Source organism: Anas platyrhynchos, chromosome 4, assembly GCF_047663525.1.
Source record: "Anas platyrhynchos isolate ZD024472 breed Pekin duck chromosome 4, IASCAAS_PekinDuck_T2T, whole genome shotgun sequence".
NCBI classification, from domain to species: domain Eukaryota; kingdom Metazoa; phylum Chordata; class Aves; order Anseriformes; family Anatidae; genus Anas; species Anas platyrhynchos.
In genome coordinates this window covers 34,502,348-34,528,639 of record NC_092590.1, presented here as the reverse complement: position 1 = coordinate 34,528,639, position 26,292 = coordinate 34,502,348, and the positions used below count along the sequence as shown (strand labels likewise).

Here is a 26,292-nt window from a genome sequence, read left to right as displayed (position 1 = left end):
CACTAATGTGCTGTTGTGATGAGTATCATGGAGAAGCCTGTGAATGAGATCTATCTGTGACCATATTCAGTTCATAAGAATGTTTTTTTTCAGCCTGAAACACTGTGGTTTGGATGACTGCAATCCTAGGTGAGAAAGTACAGTGTAAGAGGAAACATTAAGCTAGAGCCGTACTTCTTTTCCATTATGCTTGTACCTGTGTGTAGTTTTAAGGCTTCAAGATAAAGCAGAGGCAGAAACTGGCTTTACTGAAAATACAAAATGTTTGGATTTGTAAATGTCAGTCCCTCTTTTTCTGAATATCATCCGACAATTCAGTAAATTAAATTAAGTATTTTAATTGGAGACTGCAGGCAAAAATGCATTATATGCCCTTCCTTTTCGGAGGCTTTTAACTGACTTTCAGTTACTGCGTACATATTTATGCTAAGGCATCCTAATAATTGATGCAAGAGCTTTCTCACTCATTCACTTAATTGAAAAATTGACCAAAGGACAGAATGTTGTTCCGTGTTAGACAGCAACAGACCCACAAAGATCATCTAGTCCAACATCCTGACCACTTCAGGGCTAACCAGACGTTGAACCATGTTACTGAGGGCATTATCCCAATGCCTCTCAAACAGTGACAGGAACAGGACATCAACCACCTCTCTAGGAAGTCTGTTCCAGTGTTTGGCCACCCTCATGGTAAAGAAATTTTTCCTAATACCTGACCAGAACCTTCCTGGTGCAGCTTTGTGAAGTTCAAGCACTTGTCATTTTTATGGTGGTTTATGTTTTGCTGCATATGAATGGCTTGTCTTTGCCAAGTTTAATATGTAATTATCTTCATGGAAGTTTAGCCTGCTGTTTTGTTTATCAAACTAAATGTAAAATTATTAATTAGCACTGTGTTCCAGACTTAGTAAAATGCCTGCTGAGATTAAATAGTAACCTAATTCAGCAGGGGAAGAAAGTGGTGTCTCTTACTCTTATTCCATACAGAAAATCAAATTCCTTGCTCTAAGTAACTAATCTGATGAACACACTGATATGCTAGTAAAAAAAATTTGTGACGTACTGCTGTTGAAGTGCAGCAAAGGTTATGTAAAAGTGTGGTGTAAGTGATTCAAGGCCTTGGTTCAAAGTTTTAGCTGGGTATTAACAGCAAAAGTCTAGCTAGAGATTACAGAGCAAATAAGGCATGAATTAACTGCTTTTCTAGATTGGAATTTCTGTTGAAATAACCTAGTATCTGACCTAAAACCAAAAATGCCACGTAAGGAGATTTTCAGATATGTTAATGTTGTCACAGTGGGCTCTTTTGTTTTGTGTTTGATAACACTTTTCTGGATTTCAGGTTGGATTCAATATCACATTTGTTGTGTGTTGTTTTCACTGCTCTTATGCAATTGCCCCAATTTTACCACAGGTCACTAGTGGTTTTAAAGTGAAACTAGTATTTATTTTCCAAGTGTGCTTTTTTCTTGTTTAAAATGTAACCTAGAACTTTCACTGAGAAGAATCATACTAGCAAGCCTACTGAAGGCAAGAACTTTTCTGAAATACTTATTTTTATCTTCTTCTTGGATAAGCACTGGAGGCCTCTGTTGCTGTGTTCTTTCATAAGTTCTCAGACTGCTGAGCAAAATTATCTTATATTTGCTGAGGACTGAGAACAAATGGTAATAACTGCTGCAGCCAAGTTGGTATACACTAGTTCGCTGTAGCGGTGTAACATGGCTGTATGTCTAAGTACTTACCACTGGACATCCTCCAATGCAGATGAAATAGATACAGTTAATTTTTCTATGTTATTGTGCTGTATGACGTAACCAAAGGAACCTTTGCTTGTAATGTGTGTGAATTGCCCAATCACCTAACGAAATACACTTCAGGCTCTATTTTTTCAGACTACATGGTGTTGAGGAAGAAGAGTTCCTCTTAGCTTAGGGATATGGTTTAGTGAGGACTGTTAGTGTTAGGTCAGAGGTTGGACTCGATGATCTTGAGGTCTCTTCCAACCTAGAAATTCTGTGATTCTTTTGTATTCTGTTCATGCAAGATGAACAGCATAGCGTTTTTTAGTTCATAGTTTCATCTCAACATAAAAATAAAACACCCATTATTAATTTGTTTCTGATGCTACCTATTCACCCATATTTCTGACTGATAGAGGTCATACCTGCTTGATGATGCAGGGTTGAAAAATCTCCCTTGTTAGGAAATGAAGGAGAAAAGTTATTTCTTCAGTGTGGAGGTGTAGGAATAGATTTTGAAGGGGAAAAATGTTGGACCATGGCAGTCACAGAAATAAAATGTACAAAGCTAAATTACCCAAGACTTTATAAATATTGTATCAGATGGACTTACCAGAGCTAGAGGTGAATGCCATAACTATTCAGCCATTGTATGTGTTCCCTTACAGAATCACTTTAGTTTTTTCCTTACAACAGAGACAACAGCATACAGAACAGTCACTTTACCATATTAAAGTACATTTCTTAATCTTTCTTTGATCTACTACAGCAATATGTTAAATTTATTCTATTATGAAAGCACATGATTTTTACGATTTCTTCCTTGTGCAAAGATATTTTTAAGATGAGAATGGATCATTGTTGTTTTTACTTTTTAAAAAGCAGGAGTAAAACCTTATCTACAAAGCTGTTACTAAAAATGTGCTAGATAATATTTCATTAGAAAAATGCTTTATTTGTGTGTTGCATTGGATTTCTGTGTAATTTGACAATTTGGAAATGGGTATTTTTTCCAGATCAGCTTGTTTTTAAATGGTCAGCATGTTGAGACATTTGAGGAAGATCTCACATTTACATCAGATGAACCTGTTCCCTATAATCCACCCAAGATTGACAGTGAATTGAAAGGTATGTTCATCTTCTCTTTTTCAATGTATCATTTGCAGTCTTTGTCCTATAAAATCATGTACTAAATTTTGTCCATGAAATACATTTTACCTTATAATATGCATTTTAATTCGTTTTGCAAAACACTTAAGAAAAGTAGTTTAGGAAGGATGAAGATTAGCATCAAGCAATATAAAATGTATTTGAGGCTATAACAGGGCTAACAACTAATTAACAAGTAAATTGTTAATTAAAAACAAAAAAAAACACCAAAGCCATAGACCCAAGAAAACACTTGAATGCTACTTGAAATTGAAACATTGCTTCGGAGTACACAGCAAATTTTGTTAATCCAGGATATAGTTGATCTTCTCTTAGATCAATATACTTGTGTTCAGAATGGAGGGTAGACATACAGAACCTTGTAATTTGGGTAAATAAATTCAGTTATATTACATAAGTCAGGCATTATAAAAATGAACGAGAATGGGACCATCTGGAAATAATAACTTGAAAACGTATTAGAATAATGATCCCTTATGATCGGTCCTAATTGACTTTTCTAATCAATTTCTCTAAAGAAAGAAAGGAAAAAACTTGAAGGGTAAACCAATGAGCTGAAATGAGCAGGTGAGAATGTCTGCAACAAAAAGGATGTGTTCACTCTGAGTTGTTCATAGAAGCTAGGTATTAGGTAGTTTAAGAATTGCAGACACTTAGACATTTAAGATTTTCCATATCCTTTCTAATGTCAGAGCTAGATACTATATTTCCTAAAATTATAGCAAACTTCTTAATAAAGATTCTGGCTGGACAAAAAGGGAACTGTTACTCCTTCTCATCAGAGAAATTACATAATTAATTTAAAGCTCTGAATAGACAGTTTCAAACCTAAATCAGTTGACTTAAAATAAAGATTTATTTTTCTAAATACTTAAATATATTAATATTGAAAGTAATTTAGGTATTTGACTATGTGTATACTCAAAAAATACATATTTTCTAAAAGAATTATATCGTAGCATTTTGGTGCATTCATATAATTTATTCTCTATTCCAGATGAGTAGTATTTCTCAAAACTGTTATAGAATTGATAACTGTGACTTAATTGGGGGTGTTCTGTATCATGTGGAGAATTTTTCAAATACATGTGTGGCTGTTTATTGCAATTTGAAAGTCACTGATACTGAATGCCTGTCTGCAGCGTGTGAGTTCTTTCTCTCCTGATGCGTGATCTTTTCACGCATCACTTCATTGAAGTTTTTTGTGTACCCACAAATAATTGTAGGTCTTCAGTATGTTTTCAGCTCTTGATTATTTCTGTTGCAAATCAAAGTTTTTAGCGAAATCTCTATCTGGGACTCCAGTGAGGGCAGAGTAACATCAGACTGGGTGAGTTAAGGAGTAGGAAGTCACTGCTGTGTTTAACAGAAGGTTAACAAAGTTCCTGATGATTTTTTTTTTCATTTTTTATTTCAAGGCAACTGCATTGCTAAATATTGGAGAAACAAACAGTTCTGACTCCTTGTTGCTCTCAAATGCCTTCTTACCATTCAAGTTACCTCTCTGAGGTGCCTGACATCAGCATTTAAGTACTGAATTCTTCAAGCTTTATTCAGGCAAAACTCCTGTTTTGAGGGTCAGCAGAGCTCTGATTCGCCTGAGAAAGACCTCTAAACTTTTGCCCTTAGTTGTAAATAGAAATGTTTTCTGCCTGTGACAAAGTACTTACCTACTTATGTGGCTTAACGCATGGACAACATGCATGAGAAATAGACAGATGGGTTAGACTGTGAGAGAAGTAACTTCTGCTAAAACATTTTGTCAGCATTTAGTAAGGATGGAAGTATTTTCCTTGGTTTTGTGGTTATCTCAAGTGTGAGGGACTGTTAGTTGTCTTTGAACAGATAAGAGAAATATGCGAAAATAGATTTCAAAAATGCTGCTAGATGTGGTTCTGGGAGGGCGGAATTTGAAATTACCGTTTGCCCTAGCTTCGAAGAGAATTCTTCTGTAGATTTAAGATGTTTATTAAAAGAAAACAATTTCCTGATAAACAGATCATGGAGGATAAATCAATTAGGATAATAATAAATGAGAACACCAGAACACTATCTTGAACTAGTTTTGTTTAAATGGAGGCTGTCAAAGACTGTGTGAAATGTTGATGACTTCTACATCTTACATAGTTTGAACGCCATCACATTTCAGCCTTTGAAGAAACACTTTTTGTTTGAATTATGGATTGAATAAAATTATTTACAATATATATCTGTGGTATACAGAGTATGGTAGGCTTGTTCAAAATAAGGAATGAGCCTTAAGTGGACTCTTTCAGATCCTCTTTTGATGTAGATGTTTAATCATAAATAATATTCCTCGGTTGAATAAATACACCCTTTACCTGGCAAGCTTCATTGCACACTTCTGCTTGCTTTTTTCATGGAAGTGAGTATGGAAAATATTGAGCATTGCGCTCTTAACAAACCTCTTACGTTAACTCATTTATTGTATATTGTTACCATTTCAATGATTCTTTGCTGGTAATACATGAAACTTATGCTAGACTAAGCTATAATCACTTTCAGCTCGTGTGAGCATTCAGTAATTCTCTGTAGACAGAGTGGAATTGAAGGTGGTGACTGTTTGCCTGAGGCTGGTTTTACATCGTTACCTGCCACAGTTCACAAAGTGCACATTTACTCATGCCTTGATAGTAGGTACACTTTAAATTGCACTTACCACTGTGTTAAACTTAAGTATTATTCAAACACTCATCAGTATCTTGAGGATGAATTTAAATTAACAGGTGTTGTTACACTGGTGAATACTTCTCAATGTGCCTCTAGCCAGTACTCCATATGTGGCACACCTACAGCATAACATCTTAGTATTGGGTCTTTTACTCTCTAAAATTAAACAAACAAAAAACAGCAGTCGTTTGCTATTCTCAGCAGAAGTAGTAATGATACAGACAAGGAACACTGACGGATTTTCAAATTGCATTGACAGACAATTACAGACAACTGAAGGTTATCCAGCGTATTTGATTTTCAAGACCATCGTTTCACTTCCTTGAAGTTTGAGTTTTTAACGCATTAGACTGAGAATGTGGTAACTGTGTGCCTTGGGCTAAATTTTCCTTTTTTAAACAAACAAACAAAAACAAAACAAAACAGATAAAAGTTTTAGATGTTTGTCAGTTGCTTCTTGTGGCTGCTACCAACAGTTGTTTCACCAGAAACTGTGACAGAAAGCAGGAAGAATGCCACTTCTGTTGCATGAATGCTCACTCTAATGGAAATTCTATGTGCAAGAGTGTAGAATGTGTTACAGATATTGGCACAGGGGTGCCAGGAGAGCTGATACATGCAGAAGGAAGTTGGATCAGAAGCAAAGCAAGTTGGAAATGCCTGGATTCTCTCTGCTTTTATACATTATATATATATATATATATATATATATTAATATATATAAATAAATATATAAAATATATATAAAATATTAAAACCTACGCTTCAAGTTTCAGTATTTGAGCTGTTATCAGTGAATAACTGAAACTTGGTAGCAAGGTAAGCACTTCACCTCTCTTTAGAGAACAGAAGCTAGGTGGTGGCAGCCTAATAGTTACTAATCAAGAATTGCAAGGGGTCTGTAAGTGTGTAACTAAACCATCAAACCTTGTTTAAGGTTTCAACAGGATTGAATTTCTGGATTTGGGCATGAGTAGGATTGCTTTATTTTCTGATGTATAAATGGATAAAAATAACATCTTGTGTTCAGTAAAATACAGTGATACTCATTCTTCATGAAGATTTGAAAATCTAATGTTCCAGACAAGTTTAAAAAATAAAAATTCAAGACTGCTTTCCTAGTGTATGCATTTATGACCATGAAATACCTTTTCTTATATAACACTATGATATTTACAAAATTAGCTATTTGAGAAATAAATTTTCATCTATGCAACTGAATAATCCCCCTTCATAGCAGCACGTATGAAAGTGAGAGAGACACATTGTCTTGAAATGGTCTTTTAAGTTAGGACACTTTTCTACACACAACTAATTATCAAGACATCAGTAGCTTCGTGTGTTTTCCATCTGTACTGGAAGCAGAGAGATTTGTGTGTTAACAGTTGTAAGCTAGTCAATAAATAAGTATCTGCTAAGCCACCTTCATGGATACCACACTGTTAAAATGGAGATGAATTTTCATATTCAAGAGTGGTGGAAGGGGGATGCATGGCACAGTATTCAGCTGTATAAAGGTAAAAGGGATTTAGATGAAAGGTCAAAAATGATCAATTTTCGTAATTTTCACCCTAGCTTCACAACTTGTCCTATAGGTGTTCCAGTAGGAAGAAAGCTTTTAATTTTTTTTTCTCAAGAAAATACTACAAACAATGCAGAATGCCAACACTTTAAAGGCAATTACTTCAATATGTACCGTTATTTGTAGCTATCATTAATATGCCTTTTTTTTATATTGTATAGATCTGCCAAGTGGTCCCCATACTTACCGCTTAGAAGATCTTGCCTATACTAGAAGTGGAGACAAAGGCAACTCTGCAAACATAGGTATTTTGCTTTACCTTTCTTTCTAAAGTGATGTAAGACTTTCAAATAAGAGTTAGGCATCAAGTGATCTTCTTAATTTTTGGGAAATCTCTTAGAGAACTTGATTATTTTATTGCCTCGATACTCAAAGAAAATGTAATCCATATAAAACAAGGATCTTAATGATGAAATATCTGTAGGTCTATGTTCAGTAACTGTTTGAAATCTGGGGTATTAAATAATATCTTTATCATACTCCAAAGCTTCGTTTAGGGTTGCAAAGATCAAGCATCCCAAAGTTAGGAGATGCCTTTTTTTTTTTTTAAGGTTTCCTTTACATGTTAGTTGCTGCTGCTTCCTGTATCTGTTATGTAATGCAATCTCTTGGTTGTCTGAACATGTGTAATATCTCTGCATGTGAAGTTTATAACATGTATATGGCTAAAACATCAATAGTGTTAGGAAATAGCAAAGTTGTTCTTGCATGTAAGAGAATGTTTAATTAAGTTGTTAATCCAAATGGTGTATTTCAGTATGAAGTCTTTACATTTGATTGTGGTGCTTCTTGCATTATTTAATAATTCCTTCTATTCCTTACTTCTGCATGCAACAATTGGCTCTCTTACTTGTTGGAAGATGAGAGCGTGTGGTGTTCAAAGCTCAGTATGAATTAAAAGGTGCGTTTGGGATTTGATTTGCTATCAGCTGTCATGCTAAAAACTGATGGTTTGTTCATTTATATTTAAGGAATACAGTTCTCTTGTCCTTGTTTTTGAAACCTTTTTTGGTTGAAGAATAAAAGATTTGTTTTTGTTTTTTGTTCAATTTGTAGCTGACCATTATTGCAATATATCATCTGCAAATCATAAACGATGCATACATTGCTAATAGACTTGCCCAGATACAAAGAAACAAATCCTTTATTAAAGAACAACAGCAAACTTGACCTATGAGATGAAATTAACTTGGAAGTTCTCAGATAAAAAGATCTGTGACGCAAATCTGCTTTCATGATCGTGCTGTGGAACCTTGGCTTCAACATACAGTTATCTGAAGCTTATCAAAGCATACTTACAGCAATAAAAACTTAATTATAATTTCTTGCACTTAATCAGTAGTGGGGCAAGAACCAAAGCTTCAGTCACCATGCTCACAGCTGATCAGATTATGCCTTGTTACGGTTAATCGCAATTACTTTTCAAAATCACACAAGCCATTTAGGGGAAGAGAACTGCACGTGGGTTGTTCATTGGTATCTTGTTGGTTTTTCTTCAGGTGTTTTCCAGTGGCTGGGACCACTTGCATCCAGAAAAATAATGGTTAATATCATGTAGTCTTGGAGCCTTCTTCCATATCATGCTCCTCACAATCTCTCTGCTGACAGAGGGAAAGGTGTCGTGCTACTTTATTCGGGAGCTCATTAAAGAGGATCCATATATACAGTTTCAATTGAGAGGATGACTTCAAGTCAGTTTTGAAAGGATAATTTCAATTTGGTTTCAGTAGCTCATATTCTAACTCATGCTAATCATACCTAACAGGTGTCATAGCACGGCATCCCCTCTACTATCCATACCTAAAGAAAACTTTAACTGCTCAAGCCCTGGAGAACTACTTCCAACACCTTTTAGAGCGAGAAAAACCTGAAGAAGAACTAGTAACAAGGTGAGTAGCTAGCTGTGCAGTTCAGTTGTAAAATAAATACATGATGGTATCAGAAATTATTTTAAAGGATATTAACTTAAGTTTTGCAAACCTGTGTATATTTAACATTTAAGTGTCTTCCTTTGCATTTTTTTTAAATAACAACCTGAGGGGTAGTCATGGGAAAAGAAAATGAATTCAGTTCCCTCCTGAAGTTGGACAAAGGGAGTAAATCAGTTAATTTCACATTTTGCATCCTAATCCTCTGCCAGTAGACAGCATACGTAACATTTTTGTTTTCATGCTACCGTGGGATGATGCTCAGATGTTTTCTGGGGACTGACAAGTAAAACATACTTATGTTCTTGTAGAATGAGGTAATAGTGTTTATCTGTATATGTCCAGTAAAAGTCAACAGGTTTTAACTTTGGTGTCTCATTAAAAACAAAGAACTTTGTTCTAATAAACTTTCCAGTCTTCTAAAACCTGTTTTGGTATAGAGTCAATTACTCTGCAACAATGGACATTCTGCCAAAATCATGTATTTCTGTAGGTGCTGGGAAACTATTAAGTGTCTCTTTGCTTGTTCAGAGCTTGAGTCAGAAGGGTGCATCTGAAAGTTCAGAGTGTGGTGCTATTTTAATTTTTGATTTTGTTAGTTGTGCTGTTCTTTCTCTTGATAAGCAAATCAATGCACTTGATGCACTTGCCCACTGTTTCATAAGTGCTAACAAATCTATGGATCTAGTGAATTCTAATATCAAGAAAGAATTGAATTTCCTCTGAAACAGAGTGGAGATAGAAGAAAAAAAGTTAGGCCTCCTAATTATACATATAGAAATTGATACATTATGGTTCCTTAATGCTGTTTATGTTCATAAATAAAAGTTGAAATTTGCTGTGTCTGGGTAAAGCCAATTGATTTTGATTAATTAATTAATTAATCTGTTCCTGGTTTTGGCTTCACATGAATGTGAATGATGTGATAATGGAGTTCTGTGAGTGAATTGAAAAACTACTGGGGTGCTGAGGGGGGGAATAGATTCTTATGTGGAAATGTTTAGAACTATGATTATGCTCATGTGCTTCAGTCTCTGTAGTTGCTTTTGAGTTATTTATTTTTAGTTTTCACTGTCATAAAAAAGCCTATCCTATTCTTTCAGCAGTTAATCAGAGTTTTTCTGGTGCATAGCAGTGACGTGCAAGCTCAACATGAAAAGTTAGACTAATCTAAGTGAAGCTAAGGAACAGAGTTGAATGCAGACAGAAATTGGCTTTAAATTTAGAAAAGGATAACAGTCTTGAATTCTGCGAATGCACATACAAGTCTTCTGACAGGTACTGCCTTTAAAAATAACATCAATGCTACAGTAAGGTGCAGGGTAGCCACAAGATCATGTGAAAGATTTTTTTTTTTTTTTTTTTTTAATGCATGTGAAAGACTTTTTCTTCAGGCATTTTGCCCTCTCTCTTTCTGAGACTAGGTTATATGTGGTGTTGCATATACGAGTCTTTAGAAATGGAGAGGTGGTCATTCTAAAGAAGTACTAGAGAGTGAATATGATTGGAGAAGGGAAAGTTCTTCAATAGATAAAACTTGACTAGTTTATAGCATTTGCCATACTGATAACTTGCTCATCTCTTATCAGCACTGGAATTATACACAGCTTTCATCCTCAATTCTGCAGTTACATATTTCCATTATATAGGGCTGTATCTCTATTAAAACTTCTCACAGATACACTTCTTTTTGAGGATTTTTGAAGAAACAGAAAAGAAACTTTTCATTTCTGGTCTCAGGTCAGTTATTTAAGAAGGATTGTCCATTTATCATGGGAGAACTTGCTGCTTTTGTCTTCTCTCTCTGAAGTATGGTTATCTTCTCTGTCTTTTGAGAACATTCTAGTGCTCAGAAAAACAATATGACAGCTAATTGCTTTCTATGGGATTTTTTTACTAGGAGCTGAAAAACAAAACTACTTTTCTGTGGATACAGATGCTTTTAAATTGATTTTTGTATGTGTATTTATTATGCGGGGAAAAAACACCTCATGTAGCTCTCTACAGTATATTTCATCTGCAGACATCTTTTTTAGTCTATGTATTCAGCTTCTGCTTTTTTCGTACAGGAGGAATGATGTCTTTTTATCAATATAAATGCAATAAACAATATTTATAACATTATAATTTCTGTGTATTTTCACAGGAAATTCACAGGGAAACATAACTTCTTTGAATAAGTATGGACATTACTTTAGGGGAAGTAGTTAAGCAGCCCCCCCTGTTGAGAATAAGTGTAGGAATTTAGCTACAACAGTGAATTTGCATTATTTTATTGGTTTCTGTCACAGCCTTATTCTTTGAAAAGTTTGTGTTCTGTGCTCTTAAAAAGCAGCTCTTAAACATTATTTAATCATGCAATTCAATCAAAAGCTTTTCTTTTAGATCTCACTCAATTTAACTTAAATTGTTTAATGATGTTGGGTAAATGCATGGCAACGTGACTGGTGTATTGTTGCTGCTTAGGACTATTATGATGGTTGTTTCTTTGTAGGTTTTTCAGGGTAAAACTTTTCAGTCTATTGTTTTGGTAGACCTGTAGTTCTCATAGCATATTGTCATTTGTAATTTGCATAGGGTTTTTTAACCAAAAAATTTGCAAGGTTATCTGATCCTTGGTGTGTGATTGATTATGTTATTAAATTTAATGTGTTCCATAGATGACTTATTGTTGAAATTGCTTTATTTTTCATATGCTTGTTTGGTAGAGCACTGTTGGATTAATAAAAAAAAATAAATTTTAAAAATAAAATGGAATCCTGCTTTCCCAGTGAATATGCCTTTTAAGCATGATAATGTTGCCTGGCAACCAGATTTAAAGGAAGGTCAACAGAATGAGAGCAGCAAATTTCTTGCTAATAACAGCTAATAATGTTAATAATAAATAAGAATGAAAGAGTAGAAAGAACAATGACAAATCATTTCCTGGGAGTTGCGTGCAGATATACTGATTGGTGCTTGCAAGAGCATAATGAGAATGAAGTGTTTGCCAGGCTGTTCAGCAGAATCATAGGTTGACCACATTTGCTTCCATGAAAGGTTTAGGGCATCTCCCCAGGACACAAGGGCATGCTGAGTAGTGAGTATCAGCAACAGCCATAATTTTCACAGCCCTAAAAAAAGGGATTGGAGAAAAACCTCAGAATGACAGAATCAGCTGTACAATAGTGCTTCAAGAAATTACATCTCTTTTGGAGCACAGATTTTGAAGAATCTTTTGCAAACAGATGATTATCAGATAGATGACTAAAGAAATTCGGGCAGCATTGGAGGAAATATGATTTAAACTGTAGCAGTCAAACATTCAGAGACATAGTAAGAGTCAGATACGGTCTTTTTTCAGTCACTCATCTTGCTGATGATCTGATGAAATCTTTTACTAAGGGAGAAAAAGGGAAAGCCATCAAGTCCTTAGATAAATAAAATATTGCAGGAAGGCAAAAACCAAGAAGCACTGGAAGAGTACAAGGAAGTAGACAAAACACTGAAAAACTATGAAGGGACGGGAAAATAGAAATATGATATAGACCTATTTATGGAATTTGAAATAGCTTTGTTAGGAAACCACAAAGCCATTTGACAAACTTCTACAAAAGTTTCTGAATTGGAACTGCACTAGCCAAAAGCAAGGATGGAAAAATGCTTACAGTGGCGGTGGAACAGAAAAATGGGTCAGTTACACTAAAATAAAATAATTGTATCTTAACAAAGCACATGGCTCCAGCAGTGTTGAAGTGTAGCTTTACTTGTTGTTTGTTATAAAATTCTCTATTGTTAGTTGTACGAGTTTGAGTTAGTGACTCATAGTTATTTCTCAGTAATGGAGAGCATGACTTCCAAATCAGCTGGCAGTCATTGTCAGCAAAACTGAGTTCTGGGAACTACGTGATTGTATTTTTCAGCATTAGAAGTAGGAAATATTAAAAATACTTCCTTCTGTCCATTTTTGTTAACTCACACTGACTGGATTTGAACCTCTTGCCTATGGAGCTTTCTATATGGAGAAGAAAGAGGGAAGGAGCAGGAAACTACCTTACTAGAAATCATTGAGTTTTGAAGTTGAATAATAAGAGACTGATTGCTTTATGATCCTCTTTTAAAACTGTCAGATATAGTTGATTTGGGGTAAGGGTGAGGAACGAGAAGTCAGAGAAAGCCATGGTTAACCATCAGTTAACTTTTAGACTTGATTCATCAGTGAGGATGCTACCATGAGCATCCAAATTTTTGCATGTTGTCTTTTTTTTTTTTTTTGTGTGTGTGTGTTTTTTTTTTTCCTCCAAAATCTCCTGGAGAGAAAAGAAAAGAAAAGAAAAAAGTAAACTTTATTTTACAGGTACGAGTTGCCAGGAGTCCATGGATTAAATTTTGTTCTGAAGAATTCCCTTGGTGGTGGTGGCATAGCATCCCTGAGAAGTGACCCACAGGCATGTATTGATTTAATGCAGTTTTATCTTCTGTGACTAGTATCACACAGTCTCTTCCATCTTTATGAGCTGGAACTGTAAGCTTTTGTTTTTGACTCTGTAGTTCCTATTCATTTCCTGTTAGCGTACATTATCTACATCATTGTTTCAAGGTTTGAAAACAGCATAGTGAAGTAGAGAGTTGATGTAGAATATCTGGTGAAAAAGGTACGTACAAGATAACTGATCTGAAGATTCTCTTAATAGTTTGTCCTTACCTGTGGTTTTAGATGGACCAACTAAATTAGCTTTTCAAAAGGCTGTTTTGGAGAATACAAATTTACTGCACAATTCTGATAGTGTTTCGTAGTACACACAGAAACCATCAGCTGTGCACTGACTCCTCTAGCTTGAACCATAATTAATATAGTTAAATTATTATTAATATAAATCTGAAAGAGATACAGATATATAGATATGTATCTGAAATAGATACATAGATCTTTTGTGTTGACCATATTATGTGAATTATTATGCAAATTATTTTTTTGCAAGTGTACATTTTGATTATTAAATATTTGAGACATCTAAACCTGATGATGAGATCTCTTAACATGGCAGTCCTATAGCTATAGTAAATCATAGTTCTGCCACTACAGGCTGAGAAATACTCAAGTGTACAAATAATCTCAGGATAGTCAATAGGTTTGTTCACAAAGTGAGATGATGCTAGGTATGAATTGGACAGCAGAGCTGAATAATAATCAAATTGATTTTAGCAGTAGGTAACAAATTGAAGGAACTATTCAGTCTTAAGGATTAAATGCTTGAAGACTCAACTGTGTAGTATTTCTTACTTATTTGCCTCACTTGTGAATTAACGTAATAAAATGAAAAGGTAAATGTAGCATATAGAAAAAAGTATAATTTGAGTGAATATATAATCCAAGTCTTGATGAAAAACTCACCCAAAATCTGTATAAAGGTATATAGAGGTAAATACACATTAAACATACAAAACATGCTGAGTTCTTACACTGATGAAAGGGCTCTTACACTGATAGGAAAAAAAAATAAATCCCATATGAAACAGTTTTGATTTACGAAAGTTATATATTTAGATAGAATGATGATGTGTTGCTTACCTTTTTTTTTTTTTTTTTTTTTCTTACAGGGCAAAGCACTCGGGCAGATGCTTCTGGATTTCCAGATTAAAAATGTTCCTGATTTAAAATCACTGATAGAATAACAGGTGTTTGATACATATATTTTTTTTTAACACTGAGCAGTATAAAAATACTATAAGCAAGAACTGGCTTCTTAAGTCAGACTTAAAAAAGTCACAGAGGAGAAATTAGTGACAGTTCTCTCTGAGGCTTAGCTTAAATGGCACAGATTAGCAACTGTTTTGAGTAATAGCAGACTAATAGCTTTGTCTGTGACTGATAACATTTCCTGTCTAGATAATACATTGGATGAAGAATTAATTTATTTCCTGTAAAATAGAATTAAACAAATTGCAACATTTAATTATGAGACAAGATAATCTTTGTTCCAAGATGAAAATTGCCTCCTGTTCCGTTCATCTCTTTTCCTTCTCTAAATCTTTATTTAAAAACTAAATGGACTGATATAGTTGAACTCCTGTCAACTGTATTTGACCTGCACATAGAGCGAAGTTAGGTAACCTGATGTGCGTCGCTAAGAAGTTAGCACTGGAGAACAGCTTTCCCTATAGAATCACAGAACCACTAAGGTTGGAAAAGACCTCCAAGATCACCTGGTCCAACTGTCCCCCTACCACTGATGTTACCCACTAAACCATGTCCTTAAGCACAAGGGCAGTATAGGGCAGTAAAGAAATGTAATGTTAACAATTACATATTAACTGATAGTAAATCAGTTAATTAATAATCACCTTTGCTGGTGATTCACTGAACTGCCAGCACTTTGTCCAATTAATGACAGATTTCTTTACTATTCCCAACATCTTAGTGATGTTGGGAACATCAGTTGAAAAGCACTAACCAGTAACAAATTGTGATCCTTGGTAAGAGAATCAATTGGAAAATGCAGACAGGAGAACGGTGTGAGCTACGCTTTCTGCTCACTCTCTCTTGCTATGAGGTAGTCCTAGCAGGGAGAAGGGGGGACCAGGCAGTGCAGGTGTGCCTTGTTTTCTTTTGGGCCTGCTAAATCTTTATTTTGTGTACCAGAGTCCTGTCTGGATTAAGTCTATTTGGCTGTCATTTGCATTGCATTTCCCGCAGAATGGTCTGCAAGCCGTCTACAGAAAGGTTTGTCTCCTGCTGTGAAGGAGTCCTGTGCTGAATAAAGTGCACTCTTGTTTCTGTTCCGACTGCCGGTTACCACTATTTCCTTTTTTGCATCCAACCTTCTCCCTAGCAGCAAAATATTGCTACCATGCTCAAACTAGGATACTCCTAGACCATTTCACTTAAATAAGCAAGCAGAAACTCTAAGATCCTTGTCATGCTGCTTATGGCAATATCAGGATGCAACTTCTCTCCTAATAGCTGTCTGTATTTCCTCCACAAAAGCCATATGAATATTACTCTGTATGTTCAGATGTATTTTATTCAGAAGTTTATCTTTCCCTTTATTTTGGGGAGACTGTATTACTTGTTTAGTGCTGACAAAATGAGGTGTTACTAATAATATCATGGAAAAAATATGAAGATAAGTATTTTGTAAACCACCAAAACTCTTCAGTTTTAGTGAATCTCAGTCTGTGCTATTATTATTAATTTCCTTGCTTTTTGATTTTAATGAGGACTGCACAAGGAATTGTTCCCACCTTTTTCTGTGGTCTTGTTCATTTGACTTGAAGGTATAAGTGAAAGCATTATCCATCTAAACATGTTACTCTGTTAGCCAGTTGAAAGTTCTACCTGTGTAATCATCACAGTTCAATCTATTTGTCACGAAAAATGAGTCAGTACTTCACTGCAGAAAAGTATCCAACTTTATAATTTTAAAGGGAAAAGGGTGTGCTGTTTTTATCATGTTTACATTCATTGTTCATACAGAAAACTTGTTAATAATTTGGAAGCCTGTTAGTTCAGCAAAACATACAAATGTATTGAGAGGAAATTAAAAAAAAAAGTGATAAACCTCAATAGCAAACCTACAAGGGTAAAAAGGCTACAGTAAATATACATGTATGTAATTTACTGTATATGCTGCTTAAGTGACTCTGTAAATGTGTATGCAACTATTTTAGAATTAAAGTATACATTTATAAGTATTAATTTGTTCAAGTCATTTAAGTTGTTTTTTCTCCTGGAAGACAGTGCTACTTAGTTCAGAGGTTCTTAATGTTCTGTTTGGGGGTTCTTTCACTTACTTGGAGTTTCATGCTTTGCCTTGTTGGTTCCCCTCTTCATTCAGAGTTTATCTCTTGTGTCCCTGGTCTTTGTTAAATACAAAAACTGAAAAGAGCAATACGATGTTGTAGAGGGTTGGTCATTTACAGCTCTACAATAGAGTCTGTAATTTGTTTAAAAGAACTGTACAGTGTTCAAGTGGATTGGATATGGGACTACAAAGGGGTTTTTTATCTGTGGAATTGCCCTTTTGGATGCTGTGAAACCATCCTTCACAAACATGTTTTCTGTCCATTATTTCTTTCAGTGCACCAGCTTAAATCGAGTGGCATTTCCTTTCAGATACTTTTCTTGCAAAACATATCCTCCAGAAATCCCTATCCAAAGTTTTTATCCCCCTTAGTATGTTCTGAATTCACGATCCTGTACTTGTTCCAGCAATCCCAGCTGACCTGAAAGCTTGTTAAAGCTGCATTTGCTTGTTAATCTACAGTAGAAACTGAGCAATTGAAAACAAAGTTTGATTAAAACAAATTGTACTGGAAGGTGAGCATGCATGCAGCCAGCATTGGCTTAACTTCAATCAGTTAACAAATGCATTTCACTTGCTTGTTAAACCGGGGCTGTTCCTCTTATAGGCAAGTACTCACCCTCCCTTCCAGTTGCCTTTCTTTCCTGCTTTTTCCCTGTTGTGTTAGCTGTGAAGGCAGGATGGAAATAATAACGACTAAAATTCTAAAAACAAGGATCCTTCTAATGGCTTTCAGTGTAATGGAAGCTGGCTCACACCTCTTACCTGGGAATTTGTTGTGCTGCAGCTCAAATGCAATACAAAACAAAGGCTGCGTTTTCTTTTTCACCTCTGAAAGCTTCATTACTGTATCTTACCTAAATCTCAAGAATAAATCATGGGGTCTATCATGAAATTATTCTATAGCAGCTAGCAGTCCAAACAAGTAATTTGTTTCCTGTGTTATATTTAATACTTCAAATGATTTTGCCAGCTTTCAGGCAATTTAATCTGTCTAATGAAGGTATAAAAGTTACAGCACAAAAGCAGTCCAAGAGGATGGGTAAGAAGTCAGCCATTGGAGTCCCAGCTTGAGGCAAAAAAAGTATGTTTTCAATTTAGCCATCTCCAGTGAAATGATTCTTACATTATTTTTTTATTTTTTATTTTTTTTACCTTTGAGCAGAGGAAAAAAATAATGGTAAGTATACATTTAAATTCTGTTTTGCATGGTGGCAGTTTGAGAGAAGTGTTGCAACCCTTGGAATTTGACTACAGAAAATGGCATGTAGGTTTTCCTTTCGATATTCTGAACGGTTTAATTCAGCAATGAGTTTATCGTATTAAGCATAATTCAGAAATGAGTTTGTACTAAGTGTTTTGCATAGTCAGACAGTTTCAGGGTAGTGATGAAGCATTATTGGGATGGCGTTCGCTTGCTGCCACTGTGTGTGTGTTTAGCTGGAGGAGTGAAGCTCTTTCACAGATCTGTCGGCTGTGTAGTGCCTTTAGTGCTCATTGCAGGTGGGGTTCTGAACCTGTAGGTAAGTGGTTTGGGGGGCAGGGAGAGACAAAGCTCATTAGTGCTTTGGGTATGAGGAAACTATCACTGAAGAAATGTCACACAGATCACCTTATTTCTTTGAAACCCTCCCATGGAGTAAGACTTCAAGTCTCCTCCTCATTGTGATTCCTCTTCTTCGGTTTCATCCTGGCTTCCTCTCTGGATTTACTTGAAATGGACCCTGGTGATTTCGGGGATTAAAGCTCACTAATGTTAAGAAAGCAAACAAAGGATGCCTCCAAGTAAAAGATCCAGTTAGGAAATAGCTGTTTCTGTCAGGGAGTTCAGCTGAATTCCTCTCCCTTCTGTTGCGTAGGTCATGTTTTTAATCTCTTTTCTCCAAAACCTTAAAAATGCACTGAAATGCAAAGAAAAAACTCTGTGCCTGTTTTTATTTACTTGTAGGCATGAACAAAAGCCTCAGACCTTCCCAATATGTTTAAATGTCTGGATTTCAAAAGATCTTAAGTAGCTGCATGGCTGGTGGCTAATCCACAGGGTTCCTACCACCACCATGAACCACATCTATGAGGTATTTCCTCCTTTGTGAGTGGTGTGAGATGCAGTAGGGGGCATGAAAGAGAGCTAAGCCTCTGTTGCATAAAAATTTGGCTGAGACTCTCCAGAGAAAATCCCAAATGCCTGATCCCATTGATTACAGGCCAGAGCCCCAGCACTTGTTACCAGTGGCTAAACAAGGTTACTGTGGACCTCTCTCTGCAGCTGAACCAAGCAGAGAATAACCTGGAGTTTCCCAGGAAGCTCCTTTTCTGCTGGGAGCAGGAGGAAAGGGGGAGGGTGATACCAGTGCTCGTTTCCTGTTGATGAGCAGCGGAGGAACCCACACCCATGGCACATTTTCTTCACTGGGGAGTGGTGGAAAAATTGCTCTGGGTCAATGATAAGCCTCATCGGTCCTGTCCCCAGGATCCTCCCTGGGCCTTGGCTCAGGTGGTAGGAGGCTCTCACCTGGCGGGTCTTGCCTGTCCCCTCTGCCTTTTATTTGTGCCAGGGATGTCGAAACGTTTATTTGTTTATTTATTTATTTATTTTGCTGGAGTGATTGAAGGAGTGGAGTGATTGAAGGAGTCGTACTGCTGGAGAGCCTTATAAGCAGCGTCTTGGCCTGAAGCCACAGTGAACGTGGATCACAGAAAGCAAGTGGGGAGCAAAAAAAGCACCTTGCTGTGTGAAATGGGTTTGTCTCCGGTGAGGCGGGGTGGTGTTAGACGCCCGTGTTGCTCCTGCTTCACTGATAGCCCACGGGGCGCTGCAGCAGCCACGGCCAACCTGCTGGAAGGCGGCGGGATGGGGAAAGCCGCACCTTCAGCCACAGCGGGGTGCCGGGGCTGAGGGGGGGCTGTGGATGCAGAGAGCGGCTCCTCCGCGGCTCTGAGGGCAGGATTTACCCCTCGGCTCCACCAAGGCGGCTCCCCCGGGGCCGGGCGGGGCGGTCTCTCCCCGCTCGCCTCCCTCGGCTCGCCGCTGGCCCTGTGGGCTGGCCCCGGTGGCCGCCCCGCCCCGCCGCGCCCGGCAGCCTAGAAAAGCGGGGCCGGGGGCCGGGGCCCTTTCGGCGGCGCCGAGGTGTCCCGCGGCCGGCCGGCCATGAAGAAGGCGGTGCCGCAGGCGGCCGCGCTGCTGCTGGAGAAGCTGCTGCTCCTCGCACACCTCCGGCCGCTGCCCGCCGCCGGCACCGACACCGACACCGACCGGGGGGAGCCGCCGCCGGCACCGGCACCAGCCCCGCCGCCGCCCGGCGCCGGGTGCTTGCAGCGGGGCGACCTGCTGGAGGTGCCGCGCACCCTCTTCGTCCACTTCGGCATCTACCTGGGCGAGAACCGCGTGGCACACCTGATGCCCGACATCCTGCCCGCCCTCACCGACGACCGGCGGCAGATCCAGCGGGTGGTGACCAACAAGCGCCTCATCCTGGGCGTCGTCACCAAGACGGCCAGCATCCGCGTGGACACGGTGGAGGACTTCGCCTACGGCGGCAGCATCCTGGTCAACCACATGGACCGGCTCTTCAAGGACCGCCTGCTGGGCAGCGAGGAGGCCGCCCGCCGTGCCGAGAAGCTGGTGGGAGCCACGGCGTACAGCCTGCTCTGGAACAACTGCGAGCACTTCGTCACCTACTGCCGCTACGGCGCCCCGGTCAGCCTGCAGACCGACAAGGTAGGGGGGCAGCGGGGACACGGGGGGCGTAGCGGGGAGAAGCCCCTCAGGTGTCGCCTCCTGCCCCGCTAACCCCGCCGCCCTGCGTTTGTCCGCTTGTTCTTTTTTGCAGTTCTGCGAGACGGTGAAGATGATCATCCGCGACCAGAGGAGCGTGCTCGCCTCGGTGCTGGTGGGCTTGGCGGCGGTGGTCTGCCTGGGCCTGGCGCCCTCCACCACGCTGCCCACCATCCTCGTCACCTTCTTGCTGTGGATGGCGGGCTGATGGCGTTCCCGAGGGCCTGCGGACGGCGCCTGTATATAGGATGTACACTACTGTATTTATAAAAGCACAAATTACTCACCGGCGTTGTGTAACGTTTCTTAACCTCGTGTGCTGTTTTGCAGGACCGCTGTGTCTGGCATACAGCGCATGAGGCATAGCTTACTGTGTAAGCCGAGTAATAGATTTCCTGAAAATCTCAGTCAGTACATTCTCGCGCACCCTTAAAATCACTAAAAAGTAGGGGTGCGATGCAGTTCTGCTCCTTGCCTTTAGCCATAATTGATTCTGCTGATATCCTTTGCGTGCTTTAATTTCTTAGCTGCATACCTGGGTGCCTCAGCTATTGATAAAACGGATGGTGCAGTGCCACAAAGCGGTGGATATGGAGAACAAACTACTTGCCTCTTTCTTTGACAGATATGCTTAATATTCAAAAGTTACTGTCTTTTTAAGAATATCCTTTAGGGGAGACACAAGTAGGTAAACTGCCTCTCTGATAGCCAAAAGCAGCCCTTGCCTGGGTGCTCTGTGCTGCAGTAGTGTATCCGGCTGTGGTCCTGTGAGTTCCCTTCTGGGAAGTGCTCACAAATTTCTCATTTGTATTGATTGCATAAACACTTGCTATGTATTGAACAACTTTCAAGGAAAGCCTGCAATACCTCAGCATTCTCCTTGCTGCTGCTGGTGGTTGGTATGGCTGGCTACAGAGGGGTTCTCGTTGGTATGGGAGAAAACCAGTTTGCTTTTTGAAAGCTAGTGATACATAAATATTGCAGATTTCCAGTCTTTCAGGGCATGTGGCTGGAAGGAGGAGGAAAAGAAATATGAATGCCCATCTAGTTCCCACTTTCCCACAGTAACTGGAACTTCGTGGGTGCTGTAAAGCATCAGGCGTTGTTGGCGTGGTTCCTGTGGTCACTGTATTGTTTTGGATATTGCCTTAAAACAGGATGCCTCTTCATGAAAGAAGACATATTTTTATACTCGTCCCTTGCAAATAAGTTGTAAGCCAGCAGTCGGTGCTAAAAATCCCCAGTGTTGATGCCTTTCTATCAAGAATGTGTAAAGCTGGATTTGAAATCAAGTTCATCTAACTAATTGTTTCAGTGCTACAAAACATTGTTTTGTTGTCATTTTTCTTTTGCAATGTCTTAATGTATGCAGAGAAATTGTTCAGTTCCTGGAATGGCATGCTATACACGCACTTACACGTTCATGCACTATGCTCACCTTCTTTTCTAGTTAAAGGCAAATACTATGGTGTCTTTTCCAAGGACTCAAGCTCAGATTCACTTCTTTCTCAGCCGTGTTCAGTATCCTGATCAGCTCTGCTACCAAAGTTTCCATTTTGTCCTATTTCTACAGTAAGACTCTGATTAACTATATTCTACCCCCGCTACTCCCTCCTCTAGACCTACAGCTGTTTGAAGATTGGGTTCTTGAACTGTGAGTCTCTTTGGCCGCCCTCTAATCTTTCTTCTTCTGGCTCCTCTGCTATAACCGACAAAGAATGTAAAGACCGGGGTGAAATTCCAGTCTCATAGGAAACAACAGCATTATTGCTGCAGTCATCAACTGAGAGGGGATTTCAGCCTAGCTTTCAGGACACGATCAGTCTGCAGCCTAGCTCCTAAGCAGCTGGATATCAATTACTGTTGGATCCTTGTAAACAGCTTCTGTTCTGCTTTCAAAGATTGTAATGCTCCACGTAACTGTGGCTGGTAACCCTTTTAAAGTTAAGGTGTTTTCTTTTTTTTTTTTTTTTTTAAATCAACATGAATTGCTTTTTCATAGTGTATGCATTAGTAATATTTACATTAAATTCCTATGTGTTTTTTTACTTGCTGTGCATAAGGTATGAACTGTAGTCACTACTGTAATTATATAAATAGAATTTATTCATTTGAAAATGTCTAACGGTCTCTTGATATGGCGTATAATGCTGTAGCATTTCTCTTACTTATCCCAGAAGGGCAGTGAACAGCCCATTTACATGCAGTTACACGGTGTCTGATTACAGGTGGGCTTTTATTTTCCCCTTTATTTAGCTGGGATTTATAAGAATTCCAATAATTCTTATGATTCACTTATACAATAAACAGCGGGGTCATGACCAGTAACCAGATTGTAAGTGGGATTGTTGGAAGGCAGAGAAAAGTTCCTGCTCTAGGAACAGCTTTGCTGATGGTGTTGAGCAGGAAGCATTTGGATTAATCTGGGGGACTGAACTGGGATTTTCATAGGGGTCTCTACAGAAGAAATGAAGCCAGCTCCTTGCGGACTTCCAGAAGCATTAGAAGAGAATTTTCCTTCAAAGCATAAAGTTTTAAGAAGCTTATGAAATACTATGAAATAGCATAGGCTGTCCTGCTGTGTCCATTCATCAGAGACAAGTAATAGCATGGGTAAAGGCAGAGAAGTTCTGCTGTGTGGTAAGGAGTTTTTCCTACCAACAGTAATTCTAGAAGAGATCTGGAAATTTTGTGAAAGTCAGGCATGAATTCTCATGTTCAGCTCAGTGGGTGGTGTATGTGCTCTGAAATATTTTGGTAAATGTCAATGTCAACTTTTTTCTGTAATTGCTTGAGTAAAAATAAGCACTTGCCCTAGGTGGAGCATTGCATTTCAGGCTTGAGCTCAAACTATCATGCCATTGAAATGAAGGAGCTACTTATAAAAGAAAACCGCGGAAAACTGTGGAGTAGCTCCACTGCTTAAAATTGTGTGTGTTTAGGAGCAGCGTTGCTCATTGGTGACTGTAAGCAGTGGTGATGGGAAGTGTAAGTATGAAGCTGCAGGTCTTCTAGTGGTGGGGCTGTTTTGAAAAGTTGTGTGGTTAAGCCTGGATGTGTAATGGGGGAGTGTAACCATCACCCCAGTGCCGCTGGGAAATGCAAGTAGTGAAGACATCGAGTGAAAAGGATAGATGTTTCACTTCAGGCTTTCCAAAGAAAACAAAAATAAAATGGGCATTCATAAGGCTCGAAAAAGAAAAAAAAAAGCTAAATGGAGAAAGCCATTAGAACACTGAGCTTTCTGTTTGTGTTTATTTTAGCTCGTAGCGTAAATGATTACTCATTTTGTGGGTGAGCACAGCAGTCATCTGCTGCTTGATTTCACCTTTGGGTCCTCCTGTGCTGAAGGAGAGTGCTACACAGAAATACCATTGAGGCTTTTAATGAAAACAAAATCAGCAATACTTGCTGTAGTCGGGGGGTGGGGTGGGGTGGGGGAGGAATTAAACCTGTGTGACTTGACATCATCCAGACAGGTTTTAGAAAGCAAGCTGCATCTACAAGAAACATTACAGCTGCGATCTCTATGTATTATTTACTGCATGTTCTCACATTAAATAAAGTGTCTCACACCACTGAATGATCCAGAACTGTGTTAGACGGTCATTAGCTAGCATCTCCTTTTACCATTGAAATTGAAAAGCTCTCAGGTGACACTCAAAGCCAGTTGTGATGTGGGCTTTGTAATTGCTCAGGACTGATCTCGCTAAGCACTTAATTGCTAAGAACAGGCTTCCTGCTCTGAACGGAAGATGCTATGGCTGGAGTGCATTGCACTTTCTGGTAAGCCTTACAGAAATCTTTCAGGATACTGCACTGATAAAGTAAACCATCTCCTCTACTTTGTGAATATATCACAAAGTTATTTGAGGGCTGTTTTTTGGCATGTTTTAAGAAAACTCAGTTCTTGCCTGTATATCATGCCACAGCTTCACTTCTGAAGTCAAGGGTACGCTTAGGGTACCGTCCTGAGTGCACAGAGGGTGAAGGGGAGGAAGTGGGGCAATCTTTAGGATACTTAAATCACAGTTACACTGACTGCAGCACAGCAGCTCTGTCTGGGACAGAACTGGCAATTTTACACTTACAACAGCTTCTGTCTCACAGGTTAGAACTCTTTTTGTGAGGTGCTTTGTTGATTTTTTTGTTTCTTTGTTTGTTTCCCCATTTATTAGAGTACTTTATCAAGCCCTGTGCCCACGTTTTACTTGCTACCTCTTCTTCATAGCAGATCTGTGAACTGGAAAAGAATCACTGTCTGCGCTGCGATAGTGTGATTTTGAGCAACTCAGCTGCCCAGTCCCCTACAATGCATCACATTCAGACTGGGCACTCAGCTTTAGGTGTTAAGGCAGTGAAAGTGTGGGGGGGTAGGTAATGTAGGTTTTTTTTACTTGCAAAGTCAGGGCATATTAAGCATGCTGTAGGACCAGTCAGTGAGGGCTGTGTGCCTGTGAAGACTGAGACACTGCTTGGTTTGGCATGCTGGGCACAACGTGTCTGCTCTCTTGTCCCCAGCTGGAGCTTAGGGGGGATGAAATGAGGTTGTGTTAGGGCTGAGACTAAGGGAAGGCAAATTAAGCTGTTTAAATTGAGAATTACACCATAAATGCCACAGGCTGTAATCTAAACTGCTCAATAAAATGGGCTAGAGTCCATCTTTTGACACAGTGGTGGTTCGCTGTGACTCATGCCTATATAGCAACACCCTCACCAGCACAGCGTGGCTGTGCCTCTCACAGCTCTTGGAAGCACTCCCCAGCCTCTGCTGTCCCAAGGCGAGCTCCAAGAGAGCACTACTTAATGTGGCTGCATCTGGGATCATGCAAACAGCCAAGTAATATGGACGACCACCACACGAATAGACAAACCTATTCTATGACTTCCTTTCATAGATTCACCTGGCCAGAATTTTAAAGTAGACCTGGCTTGGCCCATTTGTTACTGAAAACCTTGAATTCCTTCGTGTAGCAGCACTTGAGTGGAAATGGCAATCCTGTTTTCTTAGGTGTGCACTAATGTGATGTCTACAGCATTTCTGGGGACATGGGAGGCCTGGTCCTAGGGCCTTCTCAGTCTGCCTCCAGGAGAATCACCAAACTTTTGATAAAACTATGAGGTGGCTACCCTTCACCTTTCCTAATTTTCTCTCATGATTAGGTCAGTTGATGACTGAAGTACTTTTATCAGTCAGGTTATCAGGGCAGCACCTGTGGCTCTGAGTTTGAAGGACAAAATGGCTCCCTGTTCCCTCAGGGTTGGAGCAGGTTCTCTTGGGGCTCTGTGTGTTTGGCACCCCCAAGAGGGCTGTTGGTCCTCATGGTCTGTGGGCCTCAGTGTGGTTCTGAGTGGGAACCAGGTACCTAGGCTTAGTCAGGAACTAGAAATGCTAAGTTTGGGATGTTTTCCTACTTTGACACAGCACAAACTTTCAGGCAGATATAAGGAAGAGGCTATCAGGTTGGAACAAAGATTTGCTGCTTTGGTGTAGTGGGATTTTTTGGTGAAGTGTTCAGATACCTGCTGTAACTAGCTATTGCCTTTAGTTTTTCTTTTCTTTCTTTCTTTTTTTTTTTTTTTTTTTTTTTAAATTCTTTTATATGTCTCCCATGTCTGT

General features: G+C 38.9%; 2 protein-coding genes across 3 annotated transcripts in view; both read left to right on the top strand.

The window, feature by feature from the left end:
* The window catches only part of LOC101793952 (uncharacterized), a 56,978-nt gene extending 40,191 nt beyond the window's left edge, over nucleotides 1–16,787 (top strand). The window contains exons 16-20 of one of the 2 annotated variants that reach the window (XM_038178131.2): nucleotides 2,759–2,870; nucleotides 7,347–7,430; nucleotides 8,951–9,074; nucleotides 13,450–13,540; nucleotides 14,694–16,787. In XM_038178131.2, coding sequence (XP_038034059.1) covers nucleotides 2,759–2,870; nucleotides 7,347–7,430; nucleotides 8,951–9,074; nucleotides 13,450–13,540; nucleotides 14,694–14,768 — 486 coding nt within the window. In that variant the 3' untranslated portion in view covers nucleotides 14,769–16,787. The other variant, XM_038178133.2, reaches the window with a different exon arrangement.
* Nucleotides 16,788–18,800: 2,013 nt separating this feature from the next.
* On the top strand, nucleotides 18,801–22,650 carry LRAT (lecithin retinol acyltransferase). Its single transcript, XM_013100924.4, has 2 exons — nucleotides 18,801–20,615; nucleotides 20,728–22,650. Exons 1-2 carry the CDS (start codon nucleotides 20,046–20,048, stop codon nucleotides 20,878–20,880), a joined length of 723 nt encoding a protein of 240 aa, XP_012956378.3. The 5' UTR covers nucleotides 18,801–20,045; the 3' UTR covers nucleotides 20,881–22,650.
* Nucleotides 22,651–26,292: the final 3,642 nt, after the last annotated feature.

What these genes read in the sequence shown, in the direction of transcription:
- LRAT (XM_013100924.4), top strand. Translation starts at nt 20,046, where the DNA reads ATGAAGAAGGCGGTGCCGCAGGCGGCCGCGCTGCTGCTGGAGAAGCTG. An exon ending in TCAGCCTGCAGACCGACAAG is followed by an intron (nt 20,616 to 20,727) that starts GTAGGGGGGCAG and finishes TCTTTTTTGCAG; the next exon opens with TTCTGCGAGACGGTGAAGAT.